The sequence below is a fragment of the Sander lucioperca genome, chromosome 13, assembly GCF_008315115.2.
Source record: "Sander lucioperca isolate FBNREF2018 chromosome 13, SLUC_FBN_1.2, whole genome shotgun sequence".
Taxonomy (NCBI): Eukaryota; Metazoa; Chordata; class Actinopteri; order Perciformes; family Percidae; genus Sander; species Sander lucioperca.
In genome coordinates, this window is record NC_050185.1 from 8,406,469 (window position 1) to 8,433,081 (window position 26,613).

At 40.5% G+C, this 26,613-nt stretch overlaps 1 protein-coding gene across 3 annotated transcripts in view; it reads right to left on the reverse strand.

Moving 5' to 3' along the window:
• Nucleotides 1-26,613, reverse strand: part of gabra3 (gamma-aminobutyric acid type A receptor subunit alpha3) — a 109,531-nt gene that overhangs the window by 57,000 nt on the left and 25,918 nt on the right. For all 3 annotated transcript variants that reach the window (XM_035990992.1, XM_031310983.2, XM_035990993.1), the window contains one exon: nucleotides 18,791-18,897. In XM_035990992.1, coding sequence (XP_035846885.1) covers nucleotides 18,791-18,876 — 86 coding nt within the window. In that variant the 5' untranslated portion in view covers nucleotides 18,877-18,897. The remainder of the gene's footprint in view (nucleotides 1-18,790; nucleotides 18,898-26,613) is intronic.

A 26,613-nucleotide genomic window follows, 5' to 3' on the forward strand; every position in this document is an offset into this window, starting at 1 on the left:
ATGAATATCTTTCCATGCTTTCATGTCACAGGTGTCCACTTTTTTTTTTTTTACCGTGATGGCAATCATGTTCATGGATGCAGATCATAAAGTGGCCAGTTTCTACAGTGGAGGTCCTGTCCTGTATGTTGGGTGACTGTTAGTCTACATCGATTCCTTTAGGGGATTGCTCCGGTGCTGCCCGAAGTCCCTCACCTTCCGCTTTCTTGGTGTTAGCATTCTAAACTCTGGTGGATTTATGAGGATGGTTAACTGCTCCCCAGATCTCTGCAGGGGAAATCCAGACAGCTAGCTAGACTATCTGTCCAATCTGAGATTTCTGTTGCACGACTAAAACAACTTTTGAACAAGCACTTTCCACCAAAGCAAGTTCCTTCCAGAGGTTATTTTGCAGAGACACCATTGCTCCATCCTGCGCTTCGTGATTAGTGTGATTGGTGCCAATAATGGCAATAAAACAGAGCATGTTTTTCTTCTATCCAGGAATGCTGTGTGGACTAGCCAGACCTTTCTCCGCAGCTCTGTGGATGTAGGTCTGGCACTGCGAGGCTAGGCAACTGGCAACATGAGAAGGAAATGGGGGCATAGACTTTGTAGGCTGGTGGGAACAAATCTGTGTGGGCCGAGCAGTCAGACTTAGTGGAATGGGCATGTACTGAGTAAGTGGCCTGGATCTGATCCAAGGTTAGTGCAGTGAACCAGTCTGACAGGTGAAGGATTGCAGACTTGGCCAGGGAAGAGATGTAGTAGTGGTTTCTCAGGGCACACAGGTGCCTGCTGCCAGTTAGGAAGTGTGTGGGGGAGGTGTGGAGTGAGTGGGGAAGCTGGAGCGAAGTGAGCAGTAACGAGAGCTGTTCGCGGGGTGCAGTATGAGATGAAAGTGCTTCATGAGCTGACAGGGTGATGGCAAATAGATTAGAGAGGAGGAGTAATCATAGAAGTTACAGTTCAAGTGTGTTCCATTCAGTGACTGATTTGACTTGTTTTATGAGGCAATTTCTTTTATCCTACAACTTCTGGATGTTGAATAGTTGAAGCAATTTGAAAAGAAAATCCTCTCTGTACACACGGCAGTGCACACATTTCATTATCAGCTAAAGAAAAGAGCCGAGGTGACATCAAAAGAGGCCAGCAGAAAAGTTGACCAATTAAGTCAAAACCTGTGGTCGGTGAACGTACTGCTCCTTTGTCACCTACACAGCGTGGCTACAAATGGCTTATAAGTCCTATCAAAATGAATTATAGTGAGGGATCAATCTGAAGTGTAGGCTAATGGGCCTAGTTAGTTTTATTTGATAGAATGGCCATTGGTTTAATAGTATCTTTTTTTTCAGAAGGTAGAATAATTACATTCGCTTTGACCATACAGCTAAACAAGCTAAGGCTTCGTTCAGACCGACTTTAGCTCTGCATGAAAAGTTTAATTTGAAGGCCGGTCCGGCTACACAACAGGGGTGATCATGCAAACTTTGCACTAACAAGTTGCGTTTTAAGCTCCGTTTTTCTGCTAAGTTCGTGGCTCTCTGCTGGACAGTGCTCACAGCGGAGACACATGCCACTAAAGTATATCGATGAGGACTTGTGGGTTAAATTGGCGGTCCTACACATAGAGTATGCCAGGCAGACACACAACTGACAACCTCGCAGGTGGATGTAGTGGAGACAGGCTCGGACATATGCTCTGAGGACTTGTCTCTGTCGCACGGACTTGGAAGCGGTGCCAGGTAAGTTGCTGCATGTGTCCACCACATTGCGCGCAACATTTTGGCTGCACGACTGGTACAAGTCCGCACCTGTCCACACCTGTCCGCAGACGTGGAGCCTCAAAAGTATGTCCGAGCATCCTGGGCGGGTGAACTGGAACTCTGTTTGACTCTGCTTGACTGTTAACGGTTAATGATCGGTTGACCAGGGTCAGCTGATAAAAGAATGCGAGAGGGAAGAAACAAACTCTGATTCTCTCCCATCCCAACAAACATTTGGCTGCTGCTGCTGCCGTGATTTATGCAACTTTAATTGAAAGTGGGCACTTTCAAGAAATGCCTCGGCATCCTCCCCAAACTACCTCATCTCTCTCTTAAGTGTGTGTCACCCCCTCTGGAGTGATGTGTGAGCCATGGATGACTGATAAGAATCCTGATATCCATCCACCACTAAAGTGCCCAGACGATGCACTCGCTGAACTGCCTTGCTGCTGAGAACTGGGGGCGACCGAAATCGTATGGGAAGGGGGATTAGTGAGGCTGCTCAGAGCTTTGTGGAGAAGATATATTGGAAGCTGATGACTTTTCTTGACTGTGTGGTTATGGGTGCACTAGTTTATTTATTATATATGCGGCAACAAATATTTAATTCCATCTTCCTTTCATCTAAATTCCACAATGGGGGAAAAGCGAGGGGGAGGGGATGTCTAATTAGCACATTCTTGATTAATAAATAATAAATTCCAAGCTTGAATTCACGCATGAGTTAACCTTTACAACATAACTAATCTTCCTCACCAGGTCCTCCCACTCATATTCTCTCCTATTCTACCAACAATATATTGATAATGTTATGCAGCAGCGCATTATGCAGCATATTGTCTCCAATGGATGCCTTGTAACATTCATAGCCTTTACAATATGACTGATTTTTCTTTGTTTGCTTCTTTCTTCTGTCTTCCACTTGCCTGCTTTGTGCAGATAATATGCACAGGAGAGAAACTGACGGGGGGAGGTGATAGCTTTGGCTGACACCAGGGACAACTGCCACATCTATATTTGTTCATCTAGGACAAACTTTCTCATATTCCTTATTTCATCATCCTTTTTGAGAGGAGCTGCCCTAATAACCTATTTTAGGTTTGTGGAAAATGAAACTAGTGTAATTAAATGTGAAAGCACATTTTTAAAATGTAGATAAACACAGTGCTTTTAACATATCTGAACTACAGAAGACTTTGATTTCTTTAAAGAATGTACATTTTTAGCCATGCTAGAAGTGTGGCTCTTGGTATGGCAATTTGGTCGCTTTGGTCCAGACTGAAATATCTCAACAACTACAGAATGGATCGATGACATTCATGGTGCCCAGAAGATGAATCCTAATGATTTTGGTGATCCCCTTACTTTTTCTCTAGAGCCACCCTGTGGTTGCCTTTTTTGGTTTTGATTGAAATGTATCAACAGCTTTTGGATGGATTGCCATGAAATGTACACGCATTCCCCTCAGGATGAATTGTAATCAGTTTGATGATTCCTTAACTTGTCATCTAAAGCTATCACCAGTTAAAAAAAAAATAAAAAATCTGTGCAGTTCTTAAAACACCACAAAACATTTCCATCAGCCTCCGCTAGAGTTTAGTGCTAATTAGCAATGATAGCATGCTAATGTGCTAAACTAAGATGGTGAACGTGGTAAGCATTATACAGTACCTGCTTAGCATCATCATTGTCATTGTAAGCATGTTAACATGTTGACAATAGCATTTACATACGTATAGACTCAGAGCTGTTCACATGGCTGTAGACTTAGTCTTATCACATTTTCAAGTTTTTTTTACACAATATCCATTGTAGAGCTGTAGCTGTGTAAGTCCACCCATCTTTCCCCAGTAACTTCCTCCAGCTCTTCCTCCGGGATGCCCAGGCTCTCCCCTGCCAGCTGGGCTGGAGTCCCTCCAGCATGTTCTGGGTTGCCCCCCGGGCCTTTTCCCAGTGGGCCATGCCTGGCACACTTCCCACGGCAGGCACCTGGGGGACATTTTTAGCAAATGCTCAAACTACCTCCACTGAACACACTTTGTAATGTGTGTTTGCAGTAGATGCCAAGTTAGATGATGTGTCCACTGGGTACATTTGTTTAGAGCACGGACTACTTTTACCCATTGTATTGACTTGAGAGAACACACTGTTACTAGAGATGCACCGATTACAACTTTCTAGGCCGATTCCGATTTTCTTTGAGTTAGGCCAGCCGATACCGATTTTAGCCGATTCCGATTTCATTTTTTTCTAACCACTTTACAGCACACACAAATATTTACTTTCTATCTTTTCTTTAATAGAAAATCTTACATTTTGCATAGAACATAGCCTAGAACATTTTTTAAATAGATAATCGATTGCTATAAAATACAACTATATAAATTACTCCTGGTGTGGGAAATTAACACACATCTAAAGTGCAATGTTCTGGAAGAACCATTTCCTTCTACTACTACTACTACTACTACTACTAACTAAACTTCTGTATGTATAGAAACAGGGAAAACAGGTAATGGCAATACAATAATAGCCTATATAAATAACAAATAAAAATAAAATAAATATAGCCTTAATGCAGTATAAAGATATTTCTCAAAAACACACACACAGGCCTGTTTGAACATCAATAGTAACGTTACCTGAAAACAGTGTGTAGTTCCTTTTTTAGCAAGTTTGCTTTATGTGTCATTGTGCATTTATATGAACACTACCGTTGCTGTCAACGGGCTTATCTGCTAACGTTAGTTACCGACGGTTACCTCGGAACAATCCAGCAAATAGACGGTACCCTAGCGTGCCTGTGTTGCACCGAAATCTGTGACCCGTCGTAATCTGTGTCCCTCCTGTTAAAAGCGTAGCGCCCCCCTCCGTGGTTAAGATTAGGGACAAGGGTTGGGTTGGGTTCAGGTTGAGGTAGGGGGACACCGATCTCGATGGGTCACAGATTTCGGTGTAACACCGTTACCTGAAACAGATGATTTACCGTCACCGCTCATTTTAGAGCGTGTTGGAGGAATACAGCGTCTTTTTTTTTTCTTTTTTTTTTTTTTTCCTTTGTTTACAGCGTGTCCTAGAGCGGCCAGCGGGGCGTCAGAGGCAGAGGGACAACACATTGTTTGCCAACGTTAGCTTCTTGTCTCAGCTGGGGTCTGATAAACAGTAAATTCATCAATGTACGTCAGTGTGCCCAACGCTATTTTCCGATAAACTGTAGCTGTCATATTTTACGGGACTGCGTGAGTGCGGCTTTCATGTTCCAGTTTTTCAGCCTCAGAGGGGAGAGAGAGAGAGAGAGAGTGACTGACTGTTGGAGCCGTGTATAATTACGACTTTATGACATTTCATAAACAGCTGATTGAGCGGCAGTGCGCCACTGCTACATGCATACAGCGAAAATGCGATGTAAATCTTGCAGCGCCCGAGTGCATTTGACCGGCATAAAATCGGCATATGTCAGTCTGACCGGCCAGTCACCGGTCATGGCCGAGCACGTGAAAATCGGCCAATTCCGGTCACCGGCCGGTCAATCGGTGCATCTCTAACTGTTACACATTTCAGACAGTGCCAATATATTTGCATTGGCTTTCTTGCTCAGAGCAGAGGACTGCTAAAACTATTTCAACTTGGGGAAAGATTTTCAATAGTTGTTCAGCCATAATGACAGCCATGGTCAGCACTTCTTACCCAGCATCTGTTTAACACTTCCAGCTAAAGCAATAGGTGGAGGCCAATTGGGGCCTCCTTGCCCCATTGATCACCATTAGATGCCAAAAGTTGGAGACTGTGTTGAACAGGCACAATCTGTTCAGACAGTGGAACAAGAGGAAAATAAAATCAATTGGAAAATGTTAATTTCCAGCTGGTACTACCAACAAATGGTCCAACACTGCTGTTCTATATCCTGTTCTTGATGGGGCTGAGGAAAGAAAGCTGCTATCTGTGACTTTCTGTAGAAGTTGGCTTGATAATTTATTGTAGCACTTTGCAGTCTCAGCTCTGCATAGAAGTTTTGTTTGGTGAAGTTACAGAAATGTGTGTTTATAGTGACATTTGTGTCATCCACTGAGAAATCACACATTTAAGTGTTTGGTTATGATTAAGATGCATCTCAAATGTCAAGCTGTTTTTAAATGTAAAGTATCACTGGGTACATATTCTTGTCGTTGGCTAAACAACACTGCTCTATCCTTTCTAGCACTGTGTTCCTCTTTCCATTCAATACGCATTCATCCTGTCTTTTCCTCCCACACACAGCCTCAATTCCCCAATCCATCGCTGTAAAACCCTCTGCCTTATTTGATCTTGGATTTTTAACAGTTTTCGCCTGTCTTGTTGTCCTTGATCTTTAACTAGCGTTAATTCACTGCCATGACAACCAAGGTCAGAAAGAGGGCAGGGAAATGTCTTTTCGGTGTTTGCTCAGACTGCGAAACGAAAGCTGACCTGTCATCTGAAAGGCTCTGTGTACATACAAAACAAAAAACTGGAGAAATGTTATTTGAAAAATAATGAGAGCTTAGTTGGCTAAATTCAGTATTCCTGTCATAACATTGCAAACTTTATTGTTTATTGTTTTTTTTTTAACCCAATCAGAAAGAGCAGTCCAGACTCAATGTGGAAATTCACAGCAAGGTTTTACTGCAATGAATTCATTAAGCATTCATTTAAAGTATCACATCTATTTTAAAAAAATCACATAACTGTGATTGAAGGACATATATTTTGCAAGAGGAAAGATATTTTTGGAATACAGAACCACAAATGAAATATGCTGGATAGGACAACAGCCTGCCTACAGCAGCAGGAAATTATCTAACATAAAGATATGATCTGAAACGTGTGATATCAACGTTTGTGACACCAACCTACTTTCCCAGGCGCTTTTAGAAGAACGCCACAGCTCTTGCTGTCACATACAGCACTGATATCTGCAGGGATTACAAAAGCTTAATCACCTGCATCAGCAGCAATGAAGAGATCTTATAACTGTAAGCATGCTCCTTATTACTCCATGCTATGAAGTGCTGTAAAACCTGACACTTGACACTGAAGATGTGGTTCTTTGGCACGACCCAACCACAGGGCGAGGGCCAGGCTTTTGAACGCAAAACTCTGTTGCTGAGTGAATGATGAATTTACATCATTGGTTGGAGTGAGTGTGATGACGATGTGTGTGTGTGTGTGTGTGTGTGTGTGTGTGTGTGTGTGTGTGTTTCCCCATTGGCCATTGCCCTTTCATAATGAATTGGCACGGAACAGGCTTTTGCCTCCGCTATCGCAATCAATCAGCGGATTAACTTTCTTAATACACTGTTATTGTACATGTAGCTACATGCTAATGTCAAGGAAACCTGTAATCTTGGCTGCCGATATTGGTAATTTTTTCACATTTCACAGAATCTGGCTATACGATACGTATCATGATACATGGGTCACGTTTCAGTATATTGCAATATATTGGGATTTTTTTTTAAGTATAATTTTAGAAAAACTAATATTTAAAAAAAGACATGATGTGCATACAAGTCAAAGAAGTTTACTTTAGGTAAACAATTCAGTACACAGAAAATCAAACTGCCAGTTTGGGATTGTGGTTCATAGCTTCTTAGTGAGCAAATTTTTATATGCTAGAGTAGGCCATAGCTACATTGTTAGCTTCTATCAAAAAGTCAGGCACTGTTAGGCACTGTTAGGCAAGGACACTAGTGGTGCGTCTCAGCATAGCCATCTAACGGTAGGGGGTTTAAACACAACATAAACGTGAACCACTGTCTTACATGAATATTTTTGCACGTAAACTAAAAAAAAAGAAAAGAAATTGATATTGCGTTTTTGAAAATCAATACAGTATTGCAAAATAAAATATTGTGATACTCAAGTGTATTGATTTTTTTCTTACACCCTTATTGACCATACACAGTCCAGACATATACTAGGTTTTAACCTAGTCTTGTTCATGGAAAATGACAGGACCAGTAGATGAGTTCATACAGTAAATAATTTATTATAAAACCTCAGGGAAGCTAGATTAAATACTCTGGAGCTGGTAACCTTGCGGCTGAAATTCCGCCTTTTTTAATTCAAAATCTCATTACAATGTCCAAGGTATACAGCGTTATTACGGCTGGAGGAGGGGGGACAAACCAATACATCAAATAGGACTGTGCTGAGTTTACACGTAAATCCTGGCAACACAAGCCACACTGCACTCCATGTAATTCCCCACCAGGGAGTGTGTGTATTTTTTCTTTTATGTTGCCTAAATTGCCTTGATTTAGTGATCCTAAAGCCACAGGTAAAGGATACATACAACAGGGTCTCGTAGGTTTTACAGCCAACATATGCATCCCCATCTGGCCGGGCAGCGTATGTCATATCATTTGGTCCGCTGTGAAACAAGAGGCTGAAAATATTGGAGCTCCTCTTTCTGATTATTTGTATGCTTGAAAGCAGTGTTCAGCTTTCATCGTTTTCTATCTCAGTAACACATGTTCTCTCTCCTCATCTCTGATTGCTATGTTCCTTTCAACTTGATTTGTCTCTTTATTTTGCTGACTCCAGCTGAAAAGACTTTTTCCAACCCATAAGGAGACGTAACGTTACTTATTCTATTAAACTAGTGCATGTTACTGACAGGTATGCTGTATTAGAATAGATGTATGACATTGTTTTTGTCAGTGATAAGAGGGTAAATATGCACCTTTTCATAGTAAATATTTCCCAGTTTACACATTTGATATAACAATTTGGATCCTTCATTCATTGAGGTGTTGGCAGAATAGCCTCTGCAGTAAATGCCTGTCCGTGGCAACCAGTGTCAGTCACAGCAGTCCATTGAGCACGCCAACCACACTGCGACATTAAGGACATTCAGATGACCTTCCATACGCACAGCGCCACAACTACAGCACTCAGACCAAGTCATGGAATAGACTCTACATAATGGAGTCTTTCTTTAACATGAGTTAAATAAAGCTTTTATGTTTGCTAAAAAGCAGCTAATTTGTGATGAGATAACATATTTGATATATGGTGGGAGAAAGTGATTTAGCATTTGGTGCTGGAGTGACCTACTCATGTGATGGGAATGTACAGTATAGAAATTAGGGCTAGCAATGTTTTTTTTTTTTTTTTTTTAGTATTGAATAATTAAAGTCTTTTCTCTATAAAATGTCAGAAAATTCCCATCATAATTTCCTAAACCCCAAGACAACATCTTAAAATTGCTTGTTTTCACCGACCAACCGGCCAAACTATAAGTAATAATGTTAATGTTATTCAGTTTACTATCGCATAGAACAAAGAAAATCAGCAAATTCTCACAGTTGGGAAGGTAAAACTATAGAATGTCCGGCATTTTTTGCTTGAAAAATGATTTTAAAAATATTTCAAAAATAGAATCAGTTCATAAGAGTTGGCAGTAAAGTATTAATTCAATTAACACAATAACAACTAATCAATAAAAAGTACTAGACATCATAGTAGGTTAGTTCTCCACCGATTACAGCATTGCACTCCTGTAACATTGTTATACACATAATGGACAGTTAAAAGACAAAGTATCAACTGATGCAGCAGAACCACAAATATCATCGTTTTTGTTCTACACGTTCTTCTTCCTTTTCAAAACCTGCCGCCTACATTGCCCACAATGCATCTCGAGGCAAGACACCTACATGACAACCCGGCGGCGCACATCACACTGCCACTTGTGACACCTCAGAGGAAGGTGGTAGAGCTATAGGCACAACAAAAGCTGTGAAGGAAGTGTTATCACAGTGCAATCTAACAGCAGCACAGCTGATACCTATTAGCCTCAGGGACAATGGCTTCCTACTGAACAACTTGAAGAGTTAAGTGTATATAAACACTTGAAAAAAATGCTGAGCTTATACTGTACAAAACTGTTTATCTTGACAATTTATACAGTTGTTAGTCATTTTAAAAGTGATCCATAAAAGAAAAGTAGTCGTCTGAGGCTAATTACTGGACTGGAAGTGGCACCAGCTCCCAGATTTTATGCCTGCTGCATCATCTTTTGTCCTTGGTCGATGACTTTAAGTGCCAAGTGTAACTGTCCCAAAACCTGTGTAATGAATCTAATGAACCATTATGACATGACATGAATATGTGTTACTGCCACTGGTTTAACAGACAGGGCAGTAAAACCATCCAGAGTTTAAGTTTGGAAAAGGCTTTTTCATAAACTGCCAAAGAAGTCTGAACAGCTTCTGTGACTTTACATTTGAGGATTTAACTGTTGGCAAGTGTTTGTTTTTTTTGTTTTTTTTAGACCATGACATTGTGGATCTTCGACCAGGTTCAAATATTCGTTCAGAAAACAAGCGATGAGCCTTGAACAGCAGAAAACATTCCTGCAGTCAGCATTACAAGAAACTGCACACCTGCTTTGAGTTTCCAACAATAGGAAAGGAGTGTGGAGTGTGCAATTAGTTATTATTTTAATAAAAATTATTTGTTTTGCTGGCAGCAACACAGAAGTGTTATACTGTACATATAACTCTATGAAATAACCCTATTTAAAACTCCTATATACTTCTATAAATCGGCCAAAAAGTAGATTTTTTTTTTTTTTTTTTTTTTACCTTTTTTTTACTTTAATTGTACACCTACACTTTCCATAAAAAACAGAACCTTTGACCCGTTCTGTGCAACATCTTCAAAGACACAGTTAGGTGTAAGGATTTTAATCTATATTGAATGGACCTGGTATCCTAGCGTTACCTCAGACACAACTTCAGAAGCAGTCGGGGGTGGATGTTGCTGTTGCTGTTGCTGAAAGATATAGGATGTACTTTACTGAAATGATTGTGTTTCATATGGACAATGCTCCATGGAAAGTGAGTCTGTGCCATTTCCTCAAGGAATAAAAATGAAATTAACAACATAAATACATCATGCAAAAGATACGGCTTGAGCTACTGTATGTTAGAACAAAAATAACAATTTAGTCTTACAATTTCATGGATTGGTAATATCTTGAGGGTCCATTCTGAGAGACATCAGATATTTAGCATTCAGCATTTGTGTATTTCTAGGACGAAATGGTCCGTGTTCAATGTGCAGCTGTGCAGACACCTTCTGGGAAATCCAATCCAGCTTCAGCTCGATTCATGCCTGTTGGGGTTGTCCGCTAATTGGTTACTTTGAAGATCATTGGCCAGATGCTCACCGTATCAATAGAGGATTGACTGAAGCTCAAATGTAATTAGTGCACTGATCAATGACATTTTAAAGGATGTGGTTATAGGAGAACACTTGTTTCACATGACAGTACTTTTACTACTAGCAATTATTTCTCTAGTTGTTTACAGCTAGTCTGCATGTTCTCCAAGAAATCAAGCATGTAAATAGAATATTAACAGGACATCAAGGTAATTGCAGAATGGATAAAACACAACTTTAAAAGACTGGAAAAAAGAAAAAGGGTTTAATCTTAAAGAAATAAAATCTGCTTTTTATGAGTGCCTTTTTTTCCTCGGGCTTTTCTGACTTTAATGGACAGGACAGCTAAGTGAGAAAGGGGAGAGAGAGGGGGAAGACATGCAGGAAATTGTCACAGGTCGGACTCGAACCCTGGACCTCTACGTCGAGGCATAAACCTCTGTATATGTGCGCCCGCTCTACCCACTGAGCCAACCTGGCCACATGAGTGCTTTTTTTAATGACTATTATTTTTTAAGATTTTGGTCATCCTTCCCATCATTTGAGATCATACTCCACATTAATAGCTGAGATACAGGGCCACAGACACTCCACTAGACAAACATGAGCATTAAAACTGGTTAAAGAAATAATTTTTTACCCTTTTATCTAAACCACTTATTTGTAAGTGAAAACCAAGGTGAAGGTTGGACATTCATTTTAAGCATCCATTAGATCTTACAGAGCTAGTTTCTGGTATTACTTTGACCTACTGTACCTGCCCTAATTGTATGTGCATGCAATTTAACAATGTTATCCATGAATTTAACGCACACTTGACCAGTCCTGCTGCTCTATGCCCATGATCTCTATAAGAAGATGGCTTTGAGTCCACTGTGGACCTCGCCAGTTAAGCTGGTGGGTGAAATTATACAATATTCATTAGATGTAATGCATATAAATGTTGTTTTGTTGTAAACTAAAGCAGGAGGCATATATTCACTGATCATTTCTGATTTATCATTAGTTACACCTTGTGAACGTTTGACTTTCTTCTCTTTGGTCTCCAAGTTGAAACTATTTGTCTGGTCATTCAATCAGCAACGTGGCTCAGCCATGAATACATTACCCTTGTCCAGACCTGTGACACATTAACCTTGACAACACTACTGAAACAAAATGTTATGTGTTGACCAGGTCACATCTCAAAGTGAAGCCCCTCTCGGCCATGCTGTGAATAATTCATGTGAGATGGGGTGAGAAAGCAAGTAGAGGCTAGACAACTTCACTTCAATCCATAGGCAAAGTGTACATATAGCACTCTCATCCTTAAAGCTATCGATTATGTGCCACATTAGCCAGCAGCTTGACAATAGGTTACCAACAAAATAGACAACAAGACAGCCAGAGTGTCCACACTTGTTAAGTGTTGACTGTAGAAGGGGAAGGTAGTGGTTGGAAGCGAGGCAAGCTGAAGGATTGAAAGACCTTCGGCGAATAGAAGAAAAAAAAAACAGCCTTCTCATTTATATGTAACACATGGATTCGTGGGAATGAAAGCTTAATCAGCCCCGTCTTTTAGTGTGGGGGAAATGAGGAAATTTGGTGATGTGCAGAATGACAGACCCTTATTTAGAGGATTTGTCTGTTACACCTTAATCCATTAGGAAAGTCTCCTGCCTCAACTGTAGTAAAGCCGATTTGGAGCCTGCCGATAGCATCAGTGGGCATCAGGGAGGTGGCAGTTCTCAGTGTGAAACAGCCCTGCTGATACGCAGATATTCTGGGAGCATGTGCATGCTGACGTTCTGAGGATTATTTCCAAACTCCAGCAACTTCAAATTTTGATGGACAATTAATATATACTTTCACTTTTAGATGCAAATTTCCAAGTGAAATTCCATTTTTGGTACATGTTTGGATTTCTCAAGAGGCAGCATAATAATGTCTTGTTGGAAAAAAATACAACTCCATAAAATGTGTTAATTAAAATATGCTGTGCAAGGGCTTTGCATATGTGCTCTACATCATGTCAAGTAATTGCAGAAAGATTAACATTTGTGAAAATCCTTGTCACATGCTGTGTTAGGGCCATGCATTATGAATTGCATTGACTGCTTGGGCTCTGCTGGAAAGGGTGGGATGACAATTTTCTGTCCCTGAATATGTCAAACCTTTATACATTTCCATTATTAACCTGCATGCTCTCATGACAGCTAATGATTTTCCATATTATTTATTAACATCCTTAATACTAATGCCAATCATTGTATCATCAATCTGCTTTTCTGGCCTCATGCTGCATGATCAAACCAAAACCACAGTCAGGCTTCCAGTACATTTGCAATTTTATCTATGAAAATATTAATTATCTATTAACTAATTTTAGTTGTAGTTGTCAATGTGAAAGTAAAGGTTTAGATAGGGGTTTGTCCCTTGAAAATGTGGTAACATACATTATTTTATATGAATCTTAGCTATATCTTTACCCTTAATGTATCTAGTCCAGGGGTTTGTCTGACACTATGGGCTCCCCCACAGCCTATGTTTGCTTTTAGCAAATTGGCAGTTTTGTTGTCATTACTTAGAATTCCTCACGGGGTATGCACTATAGCTTTAAGGTACATTGAATGAGCTATTAGCAGTTCCTGTTTGCAATGCACTCATGGATGTGCAGACAGCCATCACTGGATTACTTTGATACTGAAGAAAACGTAAAAGCATGATGATTCTCCGACAAGTTCTGGAGTTATAAGGATTTAGCAGATCTCTGATATCCTCAAAGTGTACAGTACATCATACTGAATCTAAGGAAATGTATATCATGTCTGCGTGTTTAGATTTGACTGAGTTATGGCTCTAGGATGGAGGACTAGTTTTGACACAAATTGCAGCTCAGCATCTCTCCCTCCGCACACCCCCTCAACTCTCCTCGCCTCGCAATTTGAAAACCTCTGATCTAGATAGATGTGGACACCTGAGCATTACACCTCATTCCAAAACCATGGGCATTAATATGCTGCTACAACAGCCTCCACAAACTTCCCACAAAATGTTGGGACCTGGCTGCAGGGATTCAGGGAGAATCCCTGCGTACCCCCAAGAGCACCAGTGATTTGGGCTACTGATGTTTGGTGATGAGGCCTGGCTCGGAGTCAGCGTTTGGATTCATCCCAGAGGTTTTGGATGGGGTTGAAGTCTGGGCTCTGCAGTAGGGCTGTAATCAACCAAAGAAAATCTTGGTCGAGTGAAGTCCTGAAATTTCGACTACAAATCGACTGCGGAGGGGGGGGGGGCGAAAAAAGAAAAAGCGTTAGAATAATTAGCTGCGCAGTACTTGGTAGCCTTGTCCGCCTAAATGAATTATAAATAAACATAAAAAACTAGTAGGCTATTTGCAGTATATTAAATCGTTTTTTAACCTAATTATTTTGCACTGAAATGACACACTCGAGTCTGTCTCTGTCAGCGCTGACAGCGTTGCATCATGTGCACCTGCGCAATATCATAGCCTATGATTTCCGAAAATAGTACTATGTCAACTACTGATATCAGCACAAGAACTGTTGAGGAATATGCATCATAATACTATACAATAATATACAATAAGACAATTGTTTTTGTCATATGTTATAATAACTGACAGACACTATCATTTCAGCAGCTCTGTGCATGTCCTTGCACAGAGCGAGGCTGAACATAGGAGCTCAGCTTCGCGGCTAACCCTGGGGGATGCTACCGTAGTTAGGGGCGGGTGCGCCTGCAGTTATAAAACAATTATTAGACTAAAACATTAGAATATGCCAATTCTGATATGTTCATATAGCCTACTCAAAACAGACCGGGCAACCTAACGCAGACAAGTTAGCTTACCGTTTTTAGGTGATATGCCATGTTTGTAGTTGAGCTGTGATATGTAAACTGTTGCTTGCAAACTTTGCATTCGACTTTTTTTCCATTATCTATTTTGTAAAATGCTGCCACACTGCCGATGTCTTTGACATGGTAGAGGAGGAGTCACTGACTATAAATTAAACGCTCACGATTAAATAAATATTCAGCAAACCACCAGACCAAGGCCTTCTAGTACTTTCTTCATTCTGTCTCCAGTGGGTTGGGCTGATCCAAAAAGTGAAAACAAGGGGGGTGTTCTGAAGACAGACTGTTACCTGTGAAACAGGGGTGCTCTGAAAACACCCCCGTTAGCAATTAGTGCTTTCCACCTGATGAAATTAACACGGCAAAAAATAATAATACAAATAAAAATAAATTCAAAAAAAGAAAGAAAGAAATTAACACGGCAAAAAATCGGAAAAATCAGAATTTTGGTCGAGCCAGAACGTATCGACCAATAAATCGACTAGTCGACTGGGAGATTACAGCCCTACTGTGCAGGGGCCCGTTTCAGGAAGGAGGTTTAACAAACTCTGAGTCTAACCTTGAACTCTGAGTTGATTTACCCTGAGATGGGAAAACTCTGAGTTTTCGGTTCCAGAACAGCTGATTTGAGTTGGTTCAATCAACTCGGAGTAGGTTCACTCAGAGTTAAGCGCGTGCACCACCACTATAAAAAGGCAGCATGAATGGAACCATGATACTACGATTCACCATGGTAACAACCACAAACAAACTGGTCAAAGGGTTTACATCATGCACCTGCAATACTGTGTAACTCCTTTTTTACTGGTTTGTGTCCAGGGACACAGCGTTTCTGACAGCTCTGCATACAGTGGCTTTACTAATATGCTCCGCATCAACAATGTTGTAAAGAAAACTGCCATTTGAAAAAAAATGTAATGCGACACAAATAATCTGCTGGGATGTAAGAGCATGTCCACGATGGGTGACGTTAGTGATAGGACGAATAAGGTTATGTAGGGTACATAACTGATAGACTGGGAAGAAAAACGATACTGCTCAAATAGGTAGGCTAGTATCTGGAAATGAAAATGCATCTATAGTCGGGGCCTCAATATCATCTCCCGACATATGTTTAACTCCCTGCGAAGGGAGAAAAACTCTCCCAGCTTGGTGTGCCTGACTCCACCTGCAGGTGGATCACTGACTTCCTGTCTGACAGGAAGCAGCATGTGAAGCTGGGGAAACATGTCTCCGACTCACAGACCATCAGCACCGGATCCCCCCAGGGCTGCGTTCTTTCTCCTCTGCTCTTCTCCCTGTACACCAACAGCTGCACCTCCGGTCACCAGTCCGTCAAGCTTCTGAAGTTTGCGGACGACACCTCCCTCATCGGACTCATCTCTGATGGAGACGAGTCTGCCTACAGGTGGGAGGCTGACCACCTGGTGACCTGGTGCAAGCAAAACAACCTAGAGCTCAATGCTGTAAAGACAGTGGAGATGGTTGTGGACTTCAGAAAGATCCCAGCCTCACCTGCCCCCATCACCCTCTGTGGCTCCACAATCGACACTGTGGAGTCTTTCTGCTTCCTGGGAACTACCATCTCCCAAGACCTCAAGTGGGAGCTGAACATCAGCTCCCTCGTGAAGAAAGCACAACAGAGGATGTACTTCCTGCGGCAGCTGAAGAAATTCAACCTGCCAAAGACAATGATGGTGCACTTCTACACAGCCATCATTGAGTCCATCCTCACATCCTCCATCACCATCTGGTACGCTGCTGCCACTGCCAAGGACAAGGGCAGGCTGCAGCGTGTCATTCGGTCAGCTGAGAAGGTGATTGGCTGCAATCTGCCGCCGCTCCAGGACCTATACGCCACCAGGACTCTGAAGCGTGCTGGAAAGATTGTGGCTGACCCCTCCCACCCCGGACACAAGCTCTTTGAGCCACTCCCCTCTGGCAGGAGGATGAGGTCCATCAGGACCAAAACCTCACGCCACATAAACAGTTTTTTCCCCTCTCTCCACACCCCACTGTAAATACTCTGTACCTACTGTACCTACTCTGTACCTACTCTGTACCTACTCTGCTGTAGTGTTGCTTTTACTACTGTTTAACTTATTTTACTATTTATTTAATTTTATTTTATCGTTATTAATACATACTGTGTGTATATGTTTATACTTATATTGTTTATATCTTTTTATCCTTCTTATATTTGTATGTGTGACATGCTCCAACAACACCATGACAAATTCCTCGTATGTGCAACGTACTTGGCAATAAAGCCCTTTCTGATTCTGATTCTGATTCTGAAGTCATACAGCTTCTTCATCAACGGGATCGCCGACAAAAGGAAATGCCATATTTTAAGAAAAAAAAAAAGTTTTATAGTCTGCCTAACATGGTTAATAAATTCATGCAGATAACAAACTGCGCTAAAATGCGCCTGATACAGACTGAATGAATGAATGAGGAAATGAAAGAGCGCCATGTCAGAGGGAGGAGACTGAGAAAAACTCGAGGTTTATTGAAGAAAACCTGCTCCCGACCAGGTTAGGTTCACAATCAGTTACCATGGTAACTGACTCTGAGGTTAAGTTACCTCTCTTTCCGAAACGGGCTAGAGTTACCCCTCTCCCTCAGGTTTGATTAACCTCCCTTTCTGAAACAGAAAACCCAGAGTTTCCCTCATCTCAGAGTTAACAAACTCAGAGTTTTCACTAAACCTGCTTTCTGAAACGGACCCCACGCCTTTCGAGTTACAGTATTCCACACCAAAATGCGAAAATTATTTCTTTATGAATTGATTTCAAATCAAAAAGCAATTCCTTGGGGCATTGTTATGTTGAAACAAGAAAGGGATTCCCACAAGCTATTGCCACACCACTGGAAGCTGTAGCATTAATATTGCCCTTCATTGAAACTAAGATGTCTAGCCCAAACCATGGAAAACCGATGAACCACATACACAATGTCGTTTAATGGGAAAAGCATAGAGTAACGCCAAAGCGCTTCTTGTAAAAGATCTCTTTGCAGGTTCATTTATATATAATATATGTAATTACAAACTCTGTGTGCTCCTAATATGCAAGAGAGCTAAGTGGCACAATGACAACGCAAACTGGGCTAATCCCTGTCACACTGTTCTGATTTCTCTCCCCAGCCTGCTTTCTTCCAGGTTCAATGAGCTTTTCCTAGCGTGCAAAATCTTAAAGTGATTTACACTCCGCCGCGTCTCCCTGCCATAACATCTTACCTTATCAACAATGCTAACATGGCAACCTGTGCAATCTCTTCGTTTAAAATTACAAGGAGTGGGGTTAGAAGGACTTCTAGACATGCAGGAGTTTTTTTTGCTGACTCTAGCACACAAACTGAAAAATGTGCACAAGATGCAGGAGTAAAAATGCTGTGAACGGCCAATCATGGCTGTAGTGTGCTGCACCATGCAAATTAATTCACCAGTCGGTGAGATTCAGACCGGTGCAGAGGAGAGCCCAAGCTACATTTAGATAAGAGGATGAGCTCACTTTAGGTTTGTTCTTTTTTAGGCCTAACTTAGGACAAGATGTCATGGGTTCTATTTTAATCCTCACCCAAAAATGTGAAAGTCAGAGGGTTGAAAATGAAGAATATTCTTTCCTTATTAATTCAATGCTTAAGGTTTTCCCAGGCAGTCCTCTGGGGTTTATTTTGTCAACATCATTATAGAGGTCTGGTTATTTCATTTGCCAAACTGACAGCCACAGCTGAGACCATCTCACTGTGTAATAATAATAAAAAAAACTTTGCCTTTTCTCTGCTTACAATATAGATGATCTTTTGCTTCTAATAGTGTTGGTTAGATTACAATGTCTGCTGCAGCAGTGAGACTGATTAATAAGGGCATTATACAAAACCCATCACCAGAACATCAACTGGAGGGATAGTGTCAGGGGAATGAAATGGTTGGAGAGGAAGTTAAATAACAAACAGAGGGAGACTGAGAGGTACAATACAATATGTTGTTGTACCTGGCCTCGGGAAGGAGGTTGAGGAGCAGGAGAATGATCCACCAGCCCAAGTCCAGTGATTTAGGCTTCCAATGTGCAGCAGCCATAGCAGTTCAAACAGAGGACTCCTGTAGGAATGACCGAAGAGTGAGAGGGAGATGATGTCATACAGTATAAACTGACATTGACTGGCAAACGGCACATTGACTTGAGAAAACAATGTAAAAATGTTCATAGCTTAACAGGTAAATGCAGAAGTGATGGACATCAAATGGTTGACGAATTAATAACATATATTTCTCAACACTCATTTGAGCCTCTATTATAGTACGCTACCCCCACTTAACCCGCCTGCTCCTCACTGGTTTATACTTTTGATTTATGTGATTGATGGTGTGTGTCTGATACTGACATTTTTATGCCTAAAAGCATGTGGCTGTCAGACATATCATATTGTGAGTCTTTCTTTTAAGTGACATAAATCATACAATGATTTACAAGACCTTCAGAAAAGTGGTGGGGGTGTTTATACTGTAATATAAAGCAAATTCAGCATCATACATTGCCACTTCGCTTACTAATCAGTGTAGAAAAGAGACAGTTTGGAACGTTACTAATATTATCTGTACTGCACACACATTTTCTTTAGTCCATTGATGTGTCACACACACACACACACACACACACACACACACACACACACATCCGTCTGTCGTTCCACAGTTAACCAAACAACACCACTTTAAGCTTTGTTTGTATTTATCGCCCTCTCTCCTGCACGTCAGTGAGCAGTGGACATTTTCCGAGTAATAAGCTTGGGTTGGGATATTTTCCGTGAGCCGTTTGGCACACCTGTCTGGAGGAAACATCCCCCTCTCTGAGTCTTTATCTGCTTATCCAAAACACGCCTGGTTATGCGACTCTGAATATTGTAACTGTATTATTTGTGATGAACAGTCAAACAGCTAATCTCATTTCAGGCAAGACATCAGCTCTAGTTCATATTTAGTTTTATTAGTTGGGTCCTGGGCGGGGCAAAAGTATTACAATGCTCAAGTTCTGCTTCACTCATTGAGCGACAGTGGTAAGATCTGTTCATTTAGTAGCTCTACATAAAGCTATTACATGATCACGTTGTGGTACATCATCTTTCATTCTTCATGCTTTTTTTATTTATGCTTTTCCTTCTTTTAGTTTTTTTGGGTTAAAGGAGTTGCAATACTATTTTGAGATATTAGGGAGGGTGTTTCAATTTTTCCATAAATATATAAAAAATAATAATATAACCTTGCTTAAAAAAAAAAAGTAATGCATAAGGTACAACCCTCTCTCCCCACACCAATCATGTTATCATCTTATCTACCTATACCGTTTTTAACATCACAGATGTGGGCCTAAATAACCAGTCTATCTCCAAATGAATACATTCAATATTCAATAACCTACCTAAATATCCTTGAACCAAATTAAACGGAATACATTAATGTGAAATGAACAGTCATTGTGAGTGCTTGGGTCTCTCTACTTCCACCCACAAGACCCTCAGTAATCATGAGAGATGACATCGATATTGAGTAGCCCATAATCACAATTCGACCAAACGCTATACCAGGATAATACATGATCCTGGAATAAACACATTATACAGCAGTACAGTTTCCTACTTCCTTATAACTCCACTGATAGATGTTGCATAGCGACTGCATTTCTAACACTGTAATTATTACAAGGCAGTTGCAGTCTGGCAATTTACAGACCGATTAAATGACCGCTCATTAAAAATACATGAATGCAGTCGGAAAAAAACACCAGGAAGATGAGGGAAAAGAAGCCAAATGTCTGCAAATGACTGAGGTACAGCAGTAACACGGCCACTCAAGCATACACACGTGCAGCAGCTGTGTCGTACTTAAAAGGCTTTCATTGTGCTTTTGTGAGACTCAGCCCCCCTTTATTGCCACCGTACAGAGAGAAGATCAAACACTTCGGAGGAGTCAGTGTTCTCAGTGCCCCTGTGGAGCACCGATCATTACAGGAGGAGTAAACAAATGAGTGGATGTAAAGATACACTTCAGGTGTTCAAATAGGACGCTGCACTGATAATGCTACAGTACAACCTGTGACCGTCCTTCTATTATGTTTATGATGATCTGACTTCAAACGAGCTGTCTTAATATTGATTGCAGCTGAGCACCAAGTGAAGTAAAGATCCACATCTGGCCTTTACACTGGTAGGATTCATGGTATTGATTTTTTTCGGACTGCACAAAATAGTTTCGTACTAAACGTAAATCAGATAACACTTGCTTTCAAGTTAGGACAGTTTTTAATAATTTGCGCCGAAGATGGAATAACATTTAGGATAGGGGTGTTGCAACAGGCAATTGACTTTAAACGTAACAGAACTGTGCATTTGCATTCATTTATGATACTTTTGCTAATTAAATTGTTCTTTTAAATTAGCTACACAATAAGCAATGTCATTGTGTTTTTTTTTTTTACAGCCTACATTACATTAAGGGCAACACAATGACACACGTACATGCCTTGCCGTTTATGCACCATGTACTGCCAAAGTGTTTGTGACGGTCAACTCTGGCCATCAACTCTGGCTCAAATCTCACTTTAATGTAACAACACTGAGCGTAGCCGAGGCTATTTAGTTTACTAAGGTTGTCCCCATACAAACACAGCCAGACGGTGTGAGATGAGTAGAGCCAAATACATTCTACATATAACATTATCTCTGATAGAGCTAACATAAATTACATTTACAATAACGTTAGTGCTTAGTGCACATTAGAAAAGCTACATGCTAGGCTTGTGTCTGCCTCCCATGTAACCAGGACCAAAGACTGGACACTCTTTGCGGTGACCCAGTCTGAATTCGTAGGCTGTGGCTAATTTGATTGATTGCTTTCTAGCAAGTGGTAAGTTCAGGAAGTGTTTCGCCTTGTCCCGCCCTACTGTACTGTGATTGGCTACAAACGACGACATGTTGAGGTTGGACGCAGTTAAGGTGAGGACAAAAGAGGTCATGGTTACCGTTAGTACTAGCCAATCATAGCATTGTAGGGCAGAACTAGGCGTAACACTCTTGGGGAAAGAAATAACACATTCAGCCTTGAAGTCCATTTGCACATTCTGCAGCAGGGACAAATGATAAGCACTCATTCTAAATATGCAACTCTCCAAAGCAAATATGGCGGTATCGTTGTCCTTCAGAAATGAGATTGCGTACATGCCTGAATCAAGACCGCAATTCAATCGTACAGCCCTACTCTGACTAACCAGACAATTATTTTCAAACTACTTATGTGTGAGCAAGCAGCTGATTTCTTGGCAGTTTGTAACCCAAAGATACTTTGTGGCGAGCCAGTGGTAAAAACCTTGTTTTAACAAATTGATACTTGGACATCACTGCTTGTGGCATTTAGCACCATCACTAGCCTCATTGTGCGTCGGATTAAACAGCTATTGACTGCTGCATGCTCTATAAAACTGCAATGAACAATTTTTTGATGAGGAATAAATCAAGCCCAGAAAGCCTTAAGGCTAAAATGGCCATACTGTTTTGACAATAACCTGATATCAAGAATTGATATCCATTGTTCCTGATCGATAGTTGGCCACTAGGTACATGCTTGGTTCAGAAATGTGCTCATAAAATGTGTTCCATCACTTAAAAGGACTGACCAAGCGTATAGAAAATCAGCAATCCTTTTTTCTATTACCTGTTTTTAAATAATGTAGGAAACATGTTGCCAATTTCAATCAATGCACTTACAGGGGATTTAGCAAGAAACAATATACATTGACATTCTGCTTCGTAAATCCAAGAGCCATGATGTGCTATTAATGCAAAATATTTAGTGTCCTCGTTGCCATAAATAAAGCAGCCACCCATCTATTTTCTATGTTATCAACCGTCCTTCTTTTGTCTGAGAAAATGTGCAAACATTTTCAAGTAAGCCAGATAATCTTAACTATAACCTGAATATGAGATTATCCAGGTTATTTTACATGCATTCACCCAAATCTGAGTTACTTGAGTAGCCATTTTAATAAGAAAATCACAAATGTTGCCAATTAAACAGAGTACAGTTCATGCAAATTAGCTCAAATGTAACTTTTCCTAATTTCAGCCCCTTATCTCCCTTTCAACAGATGTCAAGCTCAAGGGCAGGCCAAGTCCCAGACTGTGTCAAATTAAACCTCTTTTCTTTCTTGACAAATGCTGGTAGACAGCTGACTTCCTAGATTTTTTTTTTATTAGCGCATGTCATATTAGGCATCAGTGTTTTCAACCTCCTTTCTTCCCCTCTTTCTTTTCTCTCGGTACATTTTGCAAACCGGGTTTGTGTTAAAACAAATTCCGGATCGTTATCTATTAAACATTTTATGTTCCCCATAAAAACTACAGGATGCCCTCTGGAGTCAGAGGAATCATTACCTTGTCTTATAATGTCCGTCTGGAAATTGCATCGCTAATTTCCTGACATATTGCCACCTATTTAAGCCACTTCCACTCACATGATGATCATCTTTGCGTATGTGTCATCTTTAAGGCTTTGAATGTCCTGGATGAATAAATCTTTTAAACACTTTGATTCCTCTATGCCTTGAGGTTCAGTCATAACACAGTGTTTCACCAATGATAGTCATTGTAGTTTGTAGTAGTTAAAAGGTAGGATGAGTTCTCATTAAAGAGACGCCGAACATATGCTGGTAGACTTTAATAATGTGCTCAGTAAACAAAAAAAAGTAAAGTTTCAAAGGAGTAAAGAAAAAAGGGAATATTTAATTATTCTCATTAGTCAGTCCATAAACTCCATCGTCTATCACATTTCTACTACAGGATCTCTGTTCTGTTTATGTAGTGCTTTTCTCCTCAACACAAGCACCAATTAGAGCTGCAGTGAAAGCTTACTAGACAGCACTCTCACAAGTGTCAACAAATTCTTTCCATAAGAATAAGGCAAACAGGCATTAAGCGACTGGCTGCCGGCCGCTGTCTACAATTCTGCACCCGATTTACCAATACCTGTCATGCAAATGTGGGGCTCAGCGGTCCCTGGAGCTCCGATTGTGCCTGAAACAGAGAATATGAAGGAAGGGAAAAAAGACATGGTGCTTTTGTTGGCAAATTAAAAATAGCTTGCCTAAGGTGACAGTAGTGCTAAAGCACTCTCCATTTCCACTCTTCTAACATTTGTTTTCCATTCTACTGTCAGTTTTTTTTCAATGTGATTACATTTGACAGAATTAAAAGGCTATAAATGCCTCTGATGCAAATTAGCTGAATAATCTGACTGGACGACGATGCTGAGTGTTTTGTTGAACAATAAAGATAATAAGTGGTAAAATAAGAAGTGGCAGGACCTAGTTTCCTCCTAGAAAGATGTCAGCTGGGAACAATTTGGTTTAGTTATTTTTATAGTTTGGCAGTCAATCATGACCTTAAGGAAAATGGAAATCAAACTGTCACATTATAAAGTTCATGGTACGTTTTCTATGCAAATAAATCCGACTGGTGCATTATATAGCACAAGATGTCAAGGAACAGCTAACACCCAAAAGAAATTGTGGACCTCAACAGCCAATAAACACTGTCGACTGCCGTAATTGTTGAATTTAGGACACTGTTCTATAGCCATGTAATCCAAGTGGCTGTTCACTAAAAATAGCCCTAAATCCTGTCACGTTTGGTTTGATGACAGTCATGCACTGAGCATCTACCAGTGATCTTTGTGGTCTGTAATTCAGCCAGTTAATAGTATACAAACTTCACCAAACCACCTACAGTTTAACCTTCGGCTGAAGCCATCCTATCTGACAGACCCTGCCCCCTATACTCTGAATTTCAGATTTTGCCTTCTGGCTCTAGGTTCAGATTCCCCACTGTTAAGAGTAACGGGTACAAGCACTCCGTCATCCCCACAGCCATTTCACTTCTGAACCCAGGCCATGGTGTGGTTTGTGTTGATGATGATGATGTCGTCTATGCCGCTGATGAGGACAATTGTGTTATGATGGCAGAGATGTTGATCATGTATTCAACGTGTCTGGTCACTATGCACTTTATTGTGTGTATTGGTATTAGAGCTGGGCGATTATGGAGAAAATCAGATATCACAATATTCTTGACCAAATACCTTAATGTCGATATTGTAGGGTTGACTATTGGTGCTTTCACAATATATTTACACAATGAGATTTTTGATAATCATCAATAATGTGGATACAATGACTAAGTGGATAAAGGCTAATAATAGAACTAGAACAGTCTGGTAAGTTCAGAAAATGACATCACGTTACTGTAATGCAGCCTTTAAAATCAGGAAAAGACAACACTTACCATATAACGATATTACGATATCCAAAATCCAAGACTATATCTAGACTCATATCACGATAACGATATAATATCGATATATTGCTCAGCCCTAATTGGTATTTATTTGGTCATTCTGCTGCTTATTTTTTATAGATGTTATTGATGCTGTTCTTTGTACGTACACTGGGAAATGTGAAAGTGGGTCACTAGTGACTAGCCCACTGGTACTCAGGACACCTCCCCCCACCTCCTTCTATACTGTATGTCTGTCTTTTTCATATATTCTATGCCTTGCTGTCAAACTAATTGCCCTCCGGGGACAAAATAAAGTTGAAAGTTAAACATTGACAGTTCAGTTGTATGAAAGTAGTAACAATATATCCACTTTGATATAATCAATAGTGTCAGATAACATAACATCCGAAATCAGTTCAAATGACCCATATGGAACGTGGAGGGTGGTGTCGATAATAAGAGATATACAATGCCCAGCACAAGGAACACAGGTGGACCTAATGAGCGAGGACAATTTTTCTCTCCGTTTTGGAACTGTGGGCATGAGCGTTATTATGATCATTAGGCCTCATCACTGCCAAATGATCAATGTATCGGGCTGCTGGGCAAAACTGTCTCCACTGGGGCCCATGACTTATTATGTTACACCAGTGATAATTTATCAAGGTTTAGGGTTGTTCTTCACAGACATGTAATGAGAGTACAGTGGATCCATTATGAACACAACACCATATGACAATAAGCCTCTGTTGCTGTTTTGAGGGCAGAAGAAAGATACATTTCATGCTGTCATTGTCATCTTACTGTGCCAAGCTTTGGCTGACTACTGTTCAGTATAAGTATACTGTTCACAGCTGCTGATAAGAACTATAAAACTGTAGAATAAAATGGCCCTGATAGTCCAGTTTAATCAAAGCTTAACATATTTGATCTAATCTGAATTTAAGGTGAAGTGACTTGATAGATGTTTTTATATGTGCTAAACTTGGTAGGAATCTAAGGAATTAAGTCTCTCTTTTTGGTATCGCCAAGATCTACTTGGAAAAAGCTTACTCTCCTTTTACTGCACGTTTACAAGGGTGGAGAACAGTATGACATCCTAAAATTCACTGGGGTCATTCATTTGCATAAAGAAATTAATAAAAAATATACCAGATGGAGATAGATTTGGACTTTTCATGCTGTGTGCGTAAATTACCCCGACAGTAGAGAGGGAATAACAAAAATGTGGTTTCCAAAATGAGGCCAAAGTGCTTAAAAGCAAAACGCTGTCACAGCCCTTAAACATTTTGTAATTTGATGTTCACAAGGAGCCCAAACCTTTTTCGAAAGGAAAATGCTAGCACAAGAATGTGGCGGTGACAATGCAGTGCATGTGAGATTGAATATGACTTGATACAAGGCAAGGCTTCCAGGGGCTTAAACTCCTTCAATGCTGTGCAACAGCAGACCAGGGACGAGTGATGAAACAATAACAGCAGCTCTGGGAATG